Source organism: Haemaphysalis longicornis, unplaced genomic scaffold, assembly GCF_048455015.1.
Source record: "Haemaphysalis longicornis isolate Haplotype H1 unplaced genomic scaffold, Haemaphysalis longicornis Haplotype H1 scaffold_6, whole genome shotgun sequence".
Lineage (NCBI taxonomy): Eukaryota > Metazoa > Arthropoda > Arachnida > Ixodida > Ixodidae > Haemaphysalis > Haemaphysalis longicornis.
This window is the reverse complement of record NW_027526407.1, coordinates 104,147,672-104,164,103: the sequence shown is the minus strand read 5'-3', so window position 1 is coordinate 104,164,103 and position 16,432 is coordinate 104,147,672. Positions and strand designations below refer to the sequence as shown.

The 16,432-nt window shown below is 45.7% G+C and overlaps 2 protein-coding genes across 2 annotated transcripts in view; one reads left to right on the top strand and one right to left on the bottom strand.

Annotated features, from left to right (window-relative positions):
- Window positions 1–8,245, top strand: part of LOC144141105 (actin-related protein 6-like) — a 48,905-nt gene extending 40,660 nt beyond the window's left edge. The window contains exons 9-11 of the mRNA XM_077672632.1: window positions 668–743; window positions 4,158–4,220; window positions 7,560–8,245. Coding sequence (XP_077528758.1) covers window positions 668–743; window positions 4,158–4,220; window positions 7,560–7,689 — 269 coding nt within the window. The 3' untranslated portion in view covers window positions 7,690–8,245. The remainder of the gene's footprint in view (window positions 1–667; window positions 744–4,157; window positions 4,221–7,559) is intronic.
- Window positions 8,246–11,697: 3,452 nt separating this feature from the next.
- LOC144141104 (mitochondrial inner membrane protein Mpv17-like) lies at window positions 11,698–15,478 on the bottom strand. The gene is made up of 2 exons (XM_077672631.1): window positions 14,970–15,478; window positions 11,698–12,512 (listed from the first exon to the last, which is right to left on the bottom strand). The coding sequence occupies exons 1-2, from the start codon at window positions 15,122–15,124 to the stop codon at window positions 12,125–12,127; spliced, it is 543 nt and encodes a 180-aa protein (XP_077528757.1). The 5' UTR covers window positions 15,125–15,478; the 3' UTR covers window positions 11,698–12,124.
- Between the last annotated feature and the right edge of the window lie 954 nt (window positions 15,479–16,432).

Here is a 16,432-nt window from a genome sequence, read left to right as displayed (position 1 = left end):
CTGAAGCAAGGCAGTCCCTGCAGGACGTCAGTACGAAAAACTAAAACAGGCACACATAAAGGAAAAGAGGCGTTTTTAGGCGCTACAAAGCTTATAATATAGCCCCATATAGTCAAAATAGGTGCTAAAAAGCCCATATAATCCAAGCAGGCACTTATAGGCACGATAAACTATTGCTTAAAATGCTCCCTTTTTCTTAGTTAATGCTCATATGTTAAATAGGGAAAAATAGGCATTTTGCCTAAAGTTCCGCTCTCTAGTAATAGGCGTTTTTATTGTGCCAGACGGGTTGGTGAACTAAACACTCAGGGCGGAGTTTTCAGTTGCTATGTTTTTTCTTTCTTCCTCTCATGCTTGACATTGTTCCATTACGTGGTAGGTTCCCTTCAATTAAAGGCTGTTTGTTATTCTGACTATATCCCTAATCAAGTTTTCATGCCCCTTACCATACCTCACGCGCTAAGAAAAAAAAAATCCTCTCCCAATCACGCAAGTCCTCACTATGACAGTCCCCCCTGATGGTGTGTTTGTGACCCTGAAACCCTTACAAAAAGGGCTCAGTCATCGTCAGAAAAACCGGCAATTTAATTCAGTTTCAGAACCTGTTGTAGACGAACGGTTTTTATTCATTCATTCTTCCTTCTCTTTTCCTGCTTTCCATTTTCAGAGATGCGGCCGCACATGCTCAAGAACGTCCTCCTGACTGGCGGCAATGCCTGCTTTCCCGGGTTTGGCGAGCGAGTGTGAGTCTCTCAAAGACCTTCGTCTATCTTTTTTGCAGGATGCTGCACAAATGCTCTGTGTCTGCGTGTGCAGGCACGGGAGCTGAGAGGCGCTATCTAAGAGACTTGTACACCGCAATGCAGAAGGAAACAAAAATGAAGGAAGCTCACACTAACGCGTAAGACTTGGAGGTAGCAAAGCTGTGCGCGACCTTCTCGATCACCACGACAGTTTAACTCCACAATTCCAGCCGAGTTGCTTCTTCTTTGCTGCCGCAACGTTTTTTACTCCATCATTGTTGCGGTAAGTGTAAGCTTCTTCCATTTTTTTAGGTAGCGATAATCATTGGACACCACTGTGGAGGGGCGTACGCTATGACGTGTCTTTCTCATTCCCAGCAAGTGTTGCCTCGATTACAGCGAACACTGGAGTTTTTTGTTTTGGCCAATCTTGGCCAATCTCCCTAGGTGGGTATGCTTGGCTTGACAAACGCGCACAGGGGACACTGGACAGTCATCGTGAGGCATGCACACACAAGCACTAGGCATTGTCTTGGTTTTGTTAACTGCCGGGTGCACGGTCGCCGCGTGCACGAGGCTTGCGCTCATGTGCATGCACTCAACAATTTCTTCATATTTTTAACTGTGAACAGAAAAAATTGCAATTTTCTAAACAGCTTCACTGTTGAAATGTGCCGTCTTTTGCCTGCTCCCCAGCAGCTTGTAAATGAGGCTTACTAAGCCTCGTTCGCTTATTTTCTTGAATGTCATTTGTAAGTGCATTGCAGGAAGTGCATTGTGTCTCAAATTGTCCTGCTCAGGGATTTTTAAAACATGACTGTACGTTTGTGAGAAAATTTACTGCATGGCTCCACAGACTTAAGGGAGACGCACACACAGAAGCATTACCGTAATTACCCGATTCTAACGCTCCCCTGATTCTAACGTGCACCCTATTTTCCTGGCAAAAAAAACGAAAAAACTTGCACTTCCGATTGTAACGCGCACGGAACTTTGTGAGCAAGAAAAACGAATGCGAGATAAACAGGCGATTTATTTCTCGAAGTAATCTCACCCACCTCCCTCCTCATCACTCTCCGCTGACCACAACATCTCGTCCTTGGTGCCGTCAAGCGCGTTCGCGATGCCACACTTCATAACGAACGTTCAACCATGATTGATGGGATCATGGCCCACGCCTCGCACGCCCATCCTGCAAACTTCTCCAGAGGCGCATGCTTAAGCCGACCACTCGTTTTGAATGCGTGAGAGCCGCTGCTGCCATTGCTGTTATCAAGTGCGCAAGTGGAACGATTGGACGATTTGTGTGAACGCCGATAGAAAAGCCTGGGCGCCTATGCTTCCTGCGTCCGAAAAACTGTGCCTAAAAGCTTTGGCGCCATCTTGAGATGGCGATGGGCGAGACGAAATTTCCGTTGTTTCGGCAGTTTCGGTTTCGTATCCGATTCTAACACGCATGCGATTTTTCGACCTATTTTTCGGAAAAAAAGGTGCGCGTTAGAATCAAGTAATTACGGTACTTTATTTAAGGGAGCACATGGGTCTTCGGGACGGAAAAATTGCTCAAGAAAGCATCTTTTCAGGTATCACTTTTCTCTTGATTTGCACGGTTTTTCCTCCAAAAATTCCATACGTGGAGCAGAACCAGCTACTTATAAAAGCCATAGAGGCCCAATTTCAACTAAGGAAAAACAATTTTCTCATAATTATCCCCCTTTTTCGCCACAAGTGGTATCGCAGTGATAGAAATTCTCGACAGGTACATCCCAGTATGTGGTGCAGCTAGGAAGATAATTTCTTAAGCACTGTGAAGCTGAATGTTTAAACCATGCAATATGGCAGCATATTTTGCATTTTGTGTTTCAGTGGTTTGATTAGTGTTATTTTTAGTTGGTAAGCAGGAGTACTTCAAACATACCTAGAAGTTAAAATTGATGTAAACTTGTATGTGATTGCAAAACAAACAAACAAAAAAAAAACACTGCTTCCCACGAGTTCTGGTATCTATTCATGCATTGCTGGTAATCTTTTGTTGAATAGATTTTTTCCTATTGTCCTCAAGGACAATCAAAGAAAATTTTTAATTAACTTGAAAAGTAGTAACCTCACATCAAAACTAATAACCCTAGATATTTGAAATCGGCTAAAAAAACTGAACAAGTCCATGAAGTATCGTCAAAATTAGTTGGAAAGGAAGAACAAAGTTTCTGAGTCCAGTGTGCCCCCTTAAACCTGCTTATTACGCAATGCTTGAAGCATCAGAGGAACAACCAGTGCAAACCAAGCTGTTGTTCTAGCATCAGCATTGCAGCTTTTGTGGCTTTGTTGATGCTGCTTCTTTTGCTAAAGCTTCTTTCCTGGGATATGAACAAATCAAGCAGCTAGCCGTCTCTCTCATTTTCTTTCATTTTTCTTTTTTTTTTTTTTCACAGCATGTGTAGTGCCTTTGTGATGTTCATTGATTGACAAAACCAACTCGTTAATTACCATGAGTACTGTTTTACATGACATGGGGGCAAGAAATGAGAAGTGAATGCCAGATCCACGCCTTGCACTGTGTGTGAACCCAAACAAATTTACACTGAAATAAGGCAGGGTATTTTCTTCCAGATAGAAGTGAGAAGCCATCACTGTGGGAGTCGGCATGGGAGTTATGTAGCATGCTTGCATGGCTAGTGGGCTAGCGGGAACGCCACGGAGGGGAGGGGGGCACAAAATAGGCGTTTCTGTTTTTACAAACTTGGGATTTTAGCTAAAGGTTCGCAACTTACGCGATAACGTGCTGAATATAGTAGTTTAAGTAAGTTCTCAGCCCACCCTTAGCGTGAGACTGTCTACTAGGGCGCTGTTTATACGTCGCTGTTCATGCGTCGTATGACCGGGGGTCATACAACACCCTGGTCATGCGAAGCATTTGCATGGTTCCTTGAAATTCGTATTATTGGGGTTTCACTGTATTTCTGGCAGTACCCACTTGGTAAACACACAGGTACACTCGTTATTTTTTTGTGCGTGTGTGTGTGTGTGTGTGTGCAGATTTAAAGTCCTTTTTTCTAACTAAGATTGCATAAGGCACCCTGCATACAGTATCCACTGACAAGGTGAAAGACAATCACCACCCCCTCATGTCAGATTCCCACTCCATGGTGCATGAGTAAAACCTTGTTACAATAGACGCTTGGTTATAAGAGACATTAACTAAAAGTGGTTTGGTTGGTGTTCCTATTTTAGCAACATCACACACAAGAGACTTTGGTTACAAGAGACCTGTTTCCGGGTCCCTTGGGTGTCTCTTTTGATGAGGTTTTACTGTATTTCCTTCCTTGATTGGCACTTGAAATCGGTGCTTGACGTTGAAGACCCACCCGGTCACAAACCCTGTGGTTGTATCTCCTCCTTCTTCCCACCGTGCAGTTACACGGAGCTGCGCAGTCAGTGCCCGGAGATCTTCGAGGTGAACGTCACAGCCCCCGACAAGTGAGCCATTCTGCACTGCAGCGATTTCTGTTTTTCACTTTCTTGCCACATTGGATCTGGGCTGCCTAGTAATATTGAAGCTGGGAGACGGGGATCGGAAGGGAGTGCAGAGTGGCACAATAACTGCCCAACAACTTCTTGCTTAGCCAAGCCTTTTGACGAGATTCATCATGGAGTAGGCAGGCTGGATTTTTTAGGGGGGCGCTAAAGGGAGAATCAAGTGCATACTCACTCTAGGGCTAACATTAGCTTTTTTTTTTTTTCAAACTAAAGAAAGAATATTGTGCATTGCTTGGATTCAACCAAAACACTTGTGCGGGAAAGTTTTGCAAAAAAATCTGCTGAAAAATCTTCCTTATTTTCTGATTTCGGGGCTGTCCCCCATATTTGTGAAAAGAAAGGTAACCTGTTTTGTTAGGATGCTTTCAATCTAGGGATGCTTTGGTGGTTGGGAGGGGAGAGGGGGCTGGTGGGTACATACACTTTTCCGGTGGGTAGGTGTAAAAAATCGGACGCCCCTCTGTCTAGCAACTACAGTGGTTGAAACGCAAAGCTTTCTTGCGTGCGAAAATCAAATGCCGACGTGCCAGGTCAAAGCCACTGCAATCAGAAACAAAGCGTCAACGATCAGAGTGCAAACTGCCAATGAGCTAAACTAAAAAATCCAAACTGCCGAATTACAAAGTCAACGCCCGTGCTACGAACCCAAAGTGCCCGTGCTACGAGCACTGTCCCTCAATGCAATGATAGCACAATGAAATAGACGTTGGCTTTATAACACAAGTACCCGCCGCGGTGGCTCAGTGGCTAAGGCGTTGCGCTGCTGAGCACGAGGTCGCGGGTTCGATTCCCGGCCGCGGCGGCCGCTTTTCTGGTGAAGGCGAAAAGCAAAAACACCTGGGTATACGAGATTTCGGCGCACGGTAAAGATCCCCAGGTGGTCAAAATTAATCCGGAGCCCTCCACTACGGCACACATCATCGCCTGCGTTGAGTCGGCGCATTAAACCCCACAATCAATCAATCAATCAATTTATAATGCAAGCAACCCAGGCTTGATTCCAGCCATACAAAGCGTTCTTTTTTTTTTTTTTTTCCTTTTTTTTTCTCACCATCATCATGCTCCCTCCTGTTGTGTAAAGTTGGCTTTCCTGAAGTGTGTTTGGTTTTGACAATGCCATCAGGGAAACCAAGAAAGTTTCGCCTTAAAAGTAGTGGCCAACTGGGTCCCTTGGACATTGAATTTGAGCCACGAGTGGTGAAAGTTTCACTCTAAACAAAGAAGAGTGGACCAGTGTCTTGTTCAGTTAACGGAGGTGCGGTGAAAGCAGCTTTTGGGGTCACTGATTCTCAGGTGCAGACTGGTCCGTTCCGAGCCCCCCCCCCCCCCCCCCCCCTTTTTTAAATTTGTGCGCGGTATTTGAGGATTAAAAAAAAAAGAATGTCTTTGAAAAATTGTGACTTAAAGAACAGCATCTTCACTCTACAATAAGCAAATCGTAAAAACTTCTCCAGGTTGAAATGTGATCTGTACATAAAAAAGAATCATTGAAATGTGCTTTAGCAAGGTTTAGGTCTCCACTCTGAGCTGTGTTCTGGATTTGGTCCTAGTGCTTTGCGGTCTGTGTCAGCATGGTGGCTGTCTAGACAATGCGTGCATTTTTCAAATAACTTGTAAAACATCTGGCGCTTTATTTTTTATTGGAAGGGCTGTAAAATAGTTGAGGCAAGCTTGTACAGCTCAACTATGGTTGGAAACTTGATATAAAAAATACATACCATAAAGTTTCGAGAGAACGCCATCCCCCGAAACATTGCCCCGCCCCCTTTAGGAGTGAAATATTCAATTTGCTAAAAGACTCCAAAGATTCCCCACCCCCTAAAATCGGTGGCTTCAGTGCCGATGAGCGAACAAAATAACTGCAAATCATCTATTCGTGTGTTGATGTGTTCACTTATTGGTCTTTTCCACACTTTACCCGAAACTTCGGGCATCTTGCATTTTTTCTTAATATCTGCAGTTTTGTTCAACGGTGCGCGCCACCACCTTTTTTTTATAGTTTTTCGCACCTCACCCAAAAGATCGTCCATGTTGTATTTTTCACTTAATATTTCTGAAATTTGGGTGGGCATTTTTTTTGGAACTTTACAGTAGTTTATTAATAGTCAACAACTTCATGTAACCTCAAGTGGTGGGCTTCACATCAGAGTCTGCAAAAATTGAATGCCGTATTTACTCGCGTAATGAAGCTACCTTTTTTCTTTTTCCCAGAAAATTCAGGATGAATTTGGGGGTAGGGTTAATTATGTGGGGAAAAGTTCTGGCAGATTTTTAAAAGTTGGGATTCCATGCAATAAAGATGCTAAAAAGAAACGCTGTCAAAGCCTTTCCTGTCTTGTAAAAACACTTAGGTTAGTATGTAATGAAATTTCTTTTCTATTCGCAACATGCTAGTGGTCCCCTACTCGCCATGGAGCTGTGTTCCTCACTGAAGTCGCTTGTGGCTTCACATTTGTCAGCAGCCCACTGCGCACCATCTTCCATGGTGCCGAGGCACTCCAAAACTTGTTTTCCCACACCGGGAAACTTCCCTTCTTTGGGCCTACGAAACACACAGGGATCCCTGTTCATCACCCAAACATTACGCGAGTAAATACGGTATACAAAAAGCTGTCTCTTTATCATGAACATAATACTCCGCAATTGGAATGCCTGCAAATAAGAAATAAATAAGAAGCTCCTCTTTGTTCCGCCACTTAAGATTGATTGATTGATTGAGGGGTTTAACGCGCCGACGCAACGCAGGCGATGAGGCGCGCCGTAGTGGAGGGCTCCGGATTAATTTTGACCACCTGGGGATCTTTATTGTGCGCCGAAATCTCGTACACACGGGCGTTTTTGCTTTTCGCCTCCATCAGAAAAGCGGCCGCCGCGGCCGGGAATCGAACCCGCGACCTTGTGCTCAGCAGCGCAACGCCTTAGCCACTGAGCCACCACGGCGGGTCTCCGCCACTTAAGAGACTGGAGATACGTTCATGCACTTTGTGAACTTTGGCCCTTGCTCGCTGAATTTTGCTAGACGTCAGTTTCGTTTTGATTTCCCTGAACAACACCCCAAACACTTCTCTATCACAGCTCATAATTACGTGGCACCAGGTAGAATAAGCTTGTATTCAGTTCATTTCGAAAACTGGAAATTTCTTTTTGTTAAGTATTAGATTCAAAGAATTAGTTTTCCAAGGCATACCTCTTCAATTCTACCTCACTCTTTTTCAAGCTCATACCCAATGTCCTCCTTTTTTTTTTTTTTTTTGCATAATCCCTCGTATCTCTGTGCAGCCCCATCACGTACGCATGGCACGGTGGCGTGATGGCCTTCCAGGACCCGGACATGAGCAAGCTCATCATCACCAAGAAGCAGTACGAGGAGAACGGCCCCTCCTACTGCCTCGAGAAGTTCGACACGTGACCTCTCCGTCTCCCTGGGAGGGGATCCGAGTTGGGGGTGTCACGTGATGACCTTTGAGACCGGGAGGTCACGTGTCTCAGTGCAGGCCACTGCAGGAGGACAGTCATTCCTTCATCATGGGCATCGAGTTGAGTTCCTCGCGTCATAGTGTGCACATCCATCGTCAATCTCTGTTTGTGATACACTGCCGATTCCTTCACTGGTGCTTTCTGTAATCGTTTTGTAAAGTGTGTAAAGGAATAAATAAGAGTTTCTGTATAATTACATGGTGCATTTATCTTCACGAGATCAATTCCAGTGTAGGTCTACCACGCAACAAGGGTGCGGCTCTTCAGTTATCCGGATTAAGCAGTTTCATCACTGTCTGTTAGAGCTGTCGCATTCTGGAAACTGCTTCTCACCTTCCATGAAGAGAATTCAGCATTACTGTGGATATCAGTGTTACCATTGTTCGCTAATGGTGGACACTTCATGGAAAGTGCAAACATTACTGTGCCAATAATTGGTGCCAAAAAGGTGGACCCTCGTCTCATCATTATGTAACGAATTGGTTCAAACCTGTGGCAAGTGGAATGATGCATTTGAGCACATTTCAAGAAAGTCACCTAGAAAGAATAAAATGCATTAAAGAGTATAATCTGTGTCGATGTGGTCCTTCACACTGCCCTAAAATGTCGCAGGCTGCAAAGCTTGGCAAATGTGGTCTTCTCTGGTGAGCTACTTGTTAGGGCAATACAGCAAGCAGTTCTGTGCGATGTGCCAGGAGCCATCCGTAATGTTGTTGAACAGCTTTGAGCGGTGCTACTTGGACACTAGACAGTCACGGTTTGTTGTTATTGTTGTGGTTCCTTGTTGCCACTTATTACTCCCTGAAATGGCGCCAAGCAAAATTCTTGCCATTTAAAGCTGCTGTTTGACTCGTCTGCAAATGTTTAATAAGTAGTTAATTACCCATCCCAATAACAAGAGTTGTGAAACTATGAATACTTTCAGAGTTGTGAAACTATTACCCTCGTAAAGTTGCCCCAAAATTAATAACTGAGTAAAGCTACAGGATTTGTATGTCACTGCGATCAAAAAGGTGTATTCTGTGCAAAAAAGATTATTTTTCTTTCTCTTTACACACAAAGAAAAACAGAGGTTTAACCTCCCTTTTGAAATCTGAAATAGTTTCCATTTCAAAAGGGAGGTGAAATATTTCTTTTGATACCTGAAGGAAATGAAACCAGGCTTTAGTTGCGTGTTTGCCTGTTTTGTAACTCTCTCCACACCCGTTTCGTGGTGAAAGGTAAAAATCAGGAACCATTCTACTAAGAATTTGGATGACCAGCGATGCTGTTTACATTTCACACAGGAATGACTCAAAATTTTTAACAAAGGCGCAAAGTCGTTTATTGTGAACTAATTACGAGTAAATGAAACTTTGTGAAATGATAGCGTCATCATAGTAGCCAATTTTCATGTAGATTTTGTGCGCGAAGTTTCGGCAAAACACGAGCCGCAGCCATTTCAACCAGAGCACTTGCAATAAAGGTGGCTTTGCTGCAAGGTATTGTTGTTAGCGTGCAGGCGAAACGCTCAAAACCTTAGCCATGTACAGCATCTTTCAAGCAAAATTACCCAACAATCCTTTATTTCCCTCGCTGTGTAAAAGTTGTCGACGCTGACACCACTGTTAAGGGGGCTGACTGGTCTGAGAGCTATTTCTTTTTATTTACTAACCAATTTTAATGAAACTTCACAGCATTGCAGAGATTTGTGCGCCGATTTGAAATCTGCAATTAGATTTTTTGCGAGACACCCGCCGCGGTGGCTCAGTGGCTAAGGCGTTGCGCTGCTGAGCACGAGGTCGCGGGTTCGGTTCCCGGCCGCGGCGGTCGCTTTTCTGATGGAGACGAAAAGCAAAAACGCCCGTGTGTACGAAATTTCGGCAAACGTCAAAGAACCTCAGGTGGTCAAAATTAATCCGGAGCCCTCCACTACGGCGCGCCTCATCGCCTGCGTTGCGCCGGCGCGTTATACCCTACAATCAATCAGATTTTTTGCAAGTTGATTATTTTGAGATAATCAATAATTGCCATTATTTTGGGTCACAATTACAACATAACCACTCCATACAGAATGGCAATTACCACGTGGCTAGGGAGACAAATGAATAAAGAATACAACATTGGAAGAATTTTTTTGACATATTTTTGGTGAACTTCACTCCCCCGTGCTCTTACAGAAATGGCTCAGAGGTGGTGTCAGTTGAACACAATATAATAATTTCCCAAAGCCTCCATTTGAAAAATTTGTTGCCACCATTGTATTCTTCGCACAATGACGTATCAAAAGCAAAAAAAAAATTAGTTGTACCTAGGGCGTCGAGATATCTGAAGGTGAATGCTAGCTTAACATTGCAAGAAAAGTGCCGTTTCACCATCGAGGTTCTCATTAACTGAGATGTAGGGTGCACTTTAAAATGCTATTTAAAATAAAATGTGGTGCCTCATGATAAGGAAGTTCGCAGACTGATAAAAAAAAATTGTCGTGGATGCCACAAATGCCATTTCCCGGAAAATTATTTTTTGACCGTTTTTCGGCCCCCAAAGACCCATCTGCCCCCTTAAAAAAGCTTTGAATCTTTGTAAGCATCTAGAATAACTCCCAGTTTGGCACGTTGGTATACACTCATGATGAGAAAAGCACTCATCAAACACTCATGAAAAAGAAAAGCCCAAAATCGACAAAGACATGACAACAGCACAGGACAAAATGTTTCGCCTTGCTGACAACAGCATGACTTGCACCTCTGTAACATACCGTATTTACACGATTGTAAGTCGACCCGAATGTAGGTCGACCCCCAAAAGTTGCATCTCTCTCTCTCTCTCTCCCTCTCTCTCTCTCTCTCTCTCTCTCTCAAAAAAAGTGCTGCCTATGAAGTCGTATCACAAAGAAAAGCTCTTCCGGCAACCCACACAGCGGCTCTACCATCAATGATCGATGCTCCACAAGAGCCGGGCGCTCGCGGTATGTGTGGTAGATGCTAAAAAATAAACGCTTTTGTATAAGCACCCGGAATAACCATGCGCAACGCGTTGAGCGGGAAGAACACATTCGCTGCGAGGTGACAACCATAGAAGCAACAGGCAGCAGCCACTGCCGCACGATACTAAAACAAACAACATGGCGGCCAACGGAAGCGGCCGCCATGTTGTTTAATTTGGGCTACGTTAGCTCCGCTCATTGAATCAAGGGATTCGCTAATACTCATTTTGTTTATTAGGGACGAATAAAACACTTCTTGACGCGTTTCTGCACGCGATTCGTGCGCGTCAGCGTTGCGAGGGCGACTTTTTTACGCCCGCGTCGCCGATTCCGCGCGCACGGCAGCTTCTAGTTCTACGTCGGTATGACGCGCGCGACGAGCGCGGCAGTGGGAGGAGCCTGACGACTTGCCCCAGTGGGGAGGCGCGCTCTTCATGGCAGCAGTTTGAAAGCGCTCGGGACAGCCGGCTGGCGCTGCTGGAGAAGTTTAGGCTTACCACGGTGGCAGATATTTGATTTGCGCTTTCCCTAGCGGCGCGGATGATGCTTTATAGTGTCGTTTTCGACCACATCATCAGCCCCTTTCTTGCACAAACGTCTTCGTTTGTGCCTTCGGTGATATCTTAAAGAGCGGTCACAAGCGGTCGCTGGAACTACGCGCACCTCTTCGTGGCTGGTGACGCCGCCAAGTTGCCGCCGCCGATCGCGTAGCGCGCAGCATGCGGGTGGTATTTGCGGTAGCATCAGCGCGGCGCATTTTCGTGAGCAGAAAACGCCACATGCGGTTAACACTGTAAACCATATGGGAACGAGGGTACAAAGCTGTCCACACCTCGTAGCACCCCAGATTTCTCGTTTCTCTTGCCGTTACTAGCGGTAGACAGTTCGATTTCGATTCTAAGTCGATCCCCCAACATTGGATTGTCAAATTTGAAAAAAAAGGGTCGACCTACAATCGTGTAAATACGGTACTGTGAGGCCTGTCCACAGTTCCACGTGAAGAAAAGGCAAAACTGTTTGACCAAGCCAGCCCACCCACAGCACAGAGCACAGGCAAATTGGCCACATGGGCAAGAGTAAATCGTGCAGAACAGCGCTTGAACACAGTGAGAAGAGAAAAGGAGAGAGCACGCTGCCTCACAGCTAATTTTTATTCGCATAGAAGCAAATGTATACTATCTTAAATAGACAATATGGTGCTCAAAAGAAAAGATAAAATTTTCACACACACAAACACACACTAAAGAAAGGCAAGTCGGTACTGTTGTGTGTCCCCTGTTCTCTTGTCAACATTGGAATCTTGCCAAGATGACAGCACCGCAAAGCTTAGAAACACGCCTGCTGAAGTTCCTCCAATCAAAAACATTTACAGATTGCCCAAAACAAACAAGTTTCAACACAGCTATGTCTTCTTGAATGTCCGGTTAGCCTTCCATGCCAGGTAGGTGTTCCATACAAGGGCCACGCAGCTCGCAAAGGGCACGCGGTACGCTAATGGCACAAATCGGAAGTTGATTAGCTGCGCCGCAGGCCACAGCACGTAGTTTGCCTTGAGGATGGGCAGGTAGTCCATCCGCACCATGTCCTTGATGCCCTCCCAGGAGCGCCCCTGGAGCGCCCCCAGTGTGGTCAGGAAGCTGGGGATGAACACTGGGGTGAACACTCCCTGGTCGAGCAGAACCTTCTTGACCACCATGGCCCCGCCACCAGTGCTGCCCACGATTCGCTCCAGGGCGATGTACCAGACGCGGAGGATGGGCCCCACAAATGCAATGCCCATGACAAAGAACCTGCAAAGACATTGAGGGTGGGGGAATGTGGTCGAAGTGGGATGGACAATGTGTCCACTCCAAGCCCTCCCTCTATGTCACTAACGAACTGCACTCAAGTGTTCAAGTAACGCTGCCCTTTAATCAAATGCTGCAATTTTTCATTTTTACATGTTCAGAAGCAAATCGTCCAGCTAAATAAAAAGAATTCAAATTCTGGGGGTTTTATGTGCCAATAGTGCTATGAGGCGCGCCGTAGTGGAGGGATTCTGAATTAGCTTTAACCACCTGGGGATCTGTAATGTGCGCTGAAGGCTCAACATGAGCTTTTCCGTTCTTTGCCTAAATTAGAAAAGTAGCCATCACGGCAGGCATCAAACCCGCACCCTAGGGCTCAGCAGCACAATGCCTTAGCCACTGCACCGCCATGGCGGGTTCATTTTGCCAAAGCACTTTAGAGGATAAATCGGCGCATAAAGCACCTACGCTGGCCTCTCCACCTGGAACCTACATGGACCTCCCGTCAAGTGGCTTCACCGTTTGCTTTGACTGACTCTATCCACCTCGCCATATCCCTGTTCTTGCTTTAACCAAAAACAAAAAAAGTACCGTTGCCACAAATTAAATCCACGTCTTTGACCTCAACAACAATATTAGACAAACAGCTACACCAGAAGGTGCCTTGCGTACATCACTTTCTCGCTTTGGTTGGTTCTGCATTTTGCCATTTTACTACGAAATTTCTTGAACAGGTTCTTTTTAAACACCCCTTCCAGAAAAAAATGCATGATCTTCTAAATGCATTCAGGTGGAGGTGCAAAGCAACAACATCAATCGACCATGCGTCGATCGATATTTCATCATCAGCAGCAGCCTGTCTATGTCCCCTGCAGGGCAAAGGCCTCTCCCATGAATCTCCAATTATTCTGGTCCTGTGCTAACTGTGACCAATTTAGCCCCGCAAACTTCTTCATCTCATCTGCCCATCTAACCTTCTGCCACCCCCTGCCACACTTGCCTTCTCTAGGGATCCACTCTGTTACCTTTAATGACCAACAGTTATCTTGCCTTCGCATTACATGCTCTGCCCACGCCCATTTCTTCTTCTTAATCTCTACTAATATGTCCTTAACACGCGTTAGTTCCCTGACCCACTCAGCTCTCTTCTTGTCCCTTAATGTTACACCTATCATCTTCCGTTCCATTGCGTGCTGAGTCGCTCTCAATTTAAGTTGAACCCTCTTAGTGAGCCTCCAAGTTTCTGCCCCGTAGGTGAGTACCAGTAAGATGCAGCTGTCAGACACTTTCATCTTCAGGGACAATGGTAGGCTGCCATTCGTTATCTGAGAATGCCTGCCGAATGCACTCCACCCCATACTTATCCTTATAATTATCTCTGCCTCATGATTGGGATCCAGGGTCGCAATTGATATTTCAATCGATCGATATATCGGTGCATGTTAAAGATGCCCAGGTGGTTGAAATTAATCCGGAGCCCTCCACTACTGAGCGCCCCATAGCAAAGGTGTAACATGCTTTGGCATGTTAAAGCCCCATAATTTGAAAACATTCTAAACGGATATGATCTACTTTAGCTGGCATCCAATTCACTCCTTGCAATCTCCAACTTTTCCAGTTAATGCTTCCCTTTTCCTCAAGACCTGCAGTGTTTCAAGAAGATTTGCGATTTATTTCCCCCATTTCAGGCTGGCTTGTCATTTAAATGCAATGCTTGGGAATGTCCCAGCACGCTGGCCATAGCACACACTGGTCTTGTCCTGCTGTTAATATTTTTACGTCTAGGTCCTCATTCTCGTGTACCCCGCTCAGGACTGAAACATAAGGCATTTTGTCTTTTCGTGAGAACGATTTTAATCCCTTTTGTTACGTAATGCTTTGTTTATTAGTATTTGTCACACATGAATTCATGGCTGCTGCAATGTGACAAAGATGCTGTTGCACTGCTGCATCCCCAGACTCGATTGCTACTTGTTCAGGTTTGCTACTTGTGCCATGTAATGGCCGACTACGTTGGAATACTTTTACAGGTGATTACAGTTTGGAATTACAGTCTCCGCTCGCCTGAACTCCCACTAGCCGCCGTTTTCAATTCCAAGAACTCTCCCATGCCACACTAGGGATGCTTTAGACCTTAAAAACTTTTCTGCTGAAGGTCCGAGGTTGTCTGGAAGAGCTCCACGCGTCGAATGTGATCGTAGCAAGCACGCTTCTTGGAGCCCCCCCTCCCTCCCCTCCCCGTTTTTTTCTTTGTTTTATGTTCTATAGCACGCCTCCACGCTTTTATTGTCTTGGGTGAGTATCTGTTAACGTTGATTAGCAGATACTCATTGACTAAGTTAACTAAGCCACAGAACCTAGCAAGCACGCGCTGTCCTTACCCAGAAGTAATGAAAAGAACGCGTGCTCCAAAACCGGGGAAACCGTCCGGGCGTGCAACCTTACACACCACATACACACCTCGCAGCCCTCGGTACATCGATTGTGGATCGCCGCTCGAGGACTGTCTGAGCTATCAGGTCCCCGGAAAGCATCACGGTGCCGGTGGTAATCAGCTGCGTCTTCACGGGGTGATTACGCATCACCCGCGCGTACGCACTCCACAGTTTCCGCATGTTCTCACTTCGCGATGAATCACTAGCAAGTCCGGCCGAGCACAGTCGCTTGTAAGTAACGCGTTATTTGCGGGGAACCAACGCTGAAGCGCTGAAGGATGAGTGATGATAAGGGCCGGACTAGATAAACTCGTGGGTTTGCAGCTTACGTAGCGCTGCTACGTGCGGACTCTATCCACTTCACAACCAGCGAAGCACGGCCCTTTGGAGGGGCACGAACTGTCAAATCTGTTGAGCGAACGAGAATGCGAAAGGATCGGCTCCAGATAAACCATTTAAAGATGTTTGCCCCCACGAAGAAAAGCCAAAAAAGTTTTCCGCGACTTGTTGATGGGCGCCGCCATGTTGTCTTACGTTGGCGACGAACAACTCAAACTTCGTCAAAACTGGCGCGTCAGTCAACTATTTTTTCTTGGTTTTGTTCAACAATAAGAAAAACAAACGTTCCAGGATAGTTTTTTATCTACTATATCAATCATTATGGCAGCTCTATAACAACATATGTCCGAGCCGTTTAAAGGGCGAGCGTATTTCGGTATAGAGCCGCGGATTTCGAATACTGATTCAGTAGCGAATCAATGTGCATGCGACACCTTGCTGTACCATGTGACATGTTTCCTCTGAAAGCATGTCTCGGGGCAGATATGTGAAAGATAAACAAAATGGGGGATCTGCCTAGCTTGATTTGTACTCTTTACAACTGAACTGCTCGCCGAGTATTTCCTGAAATACCTCGACCTCAACCTGATTGAATGCGCTTGACAGGCATGTTGAAGTTGGCGCCCAACGTCGGAGAAAGATTTACTCCCGTTTGTTTTAACACATTCCAAGCTAATCAAGCGTGGCATTGCGCATTCATGCACGTGTTTCACAAACTGTCATGAAATGATGCCCTCATAGCACCGAGGAAAGTCTGCTCAGACAAGTTGACAGGCTTAAGAAAAGTGGGTACCGTTATGCGGTGCTGGTCTCTGTGGCAGAAAAGGTTGTAAAAACTATCAAGGGAAAAGTTGTGAAAGGAAGAACAAGAGAGTGGCGACGGGCGGTCTTGCAATACATTCATGGTGTTTCACGCAGATCAAGCACCGAAATGCATGCCAGTGAGTCACAGTGGCAGAGAGAGAGAGAGAGATTCCAGCAAGGGGCACGCGCGGTGGCCACCCATCCAGGGGCTTGTGTGGCGACTTCAGTGGTTCTTCTTACCAGTGCTTCTTGTACAGTCCTGTGAAAGATTACCAACGCCTCCTCCCTCCACTGCTCCGTGCGGGTGATTTCAGAGAAGGGGTCTTGGGGGCATTCCCATATGGA

Excerpts from the sequence above, each read along its gene's own strand:
- LOC144141104 (XM_077672631.1), bottom strand. The coding sequence starts at position 15,124 with ATGCGGAAACTGTGGAGTGCGTACGCGCGGGTGATGCGTAATCACCCC. Across the intron at positions 12,513-14,969 it reads GATGTACCGAGGGCTGCGAG|GTTCTTTGTCATGGGCATTG; the intron begins GTGTGTATGTGG and ends ATGTCTTTGCAG.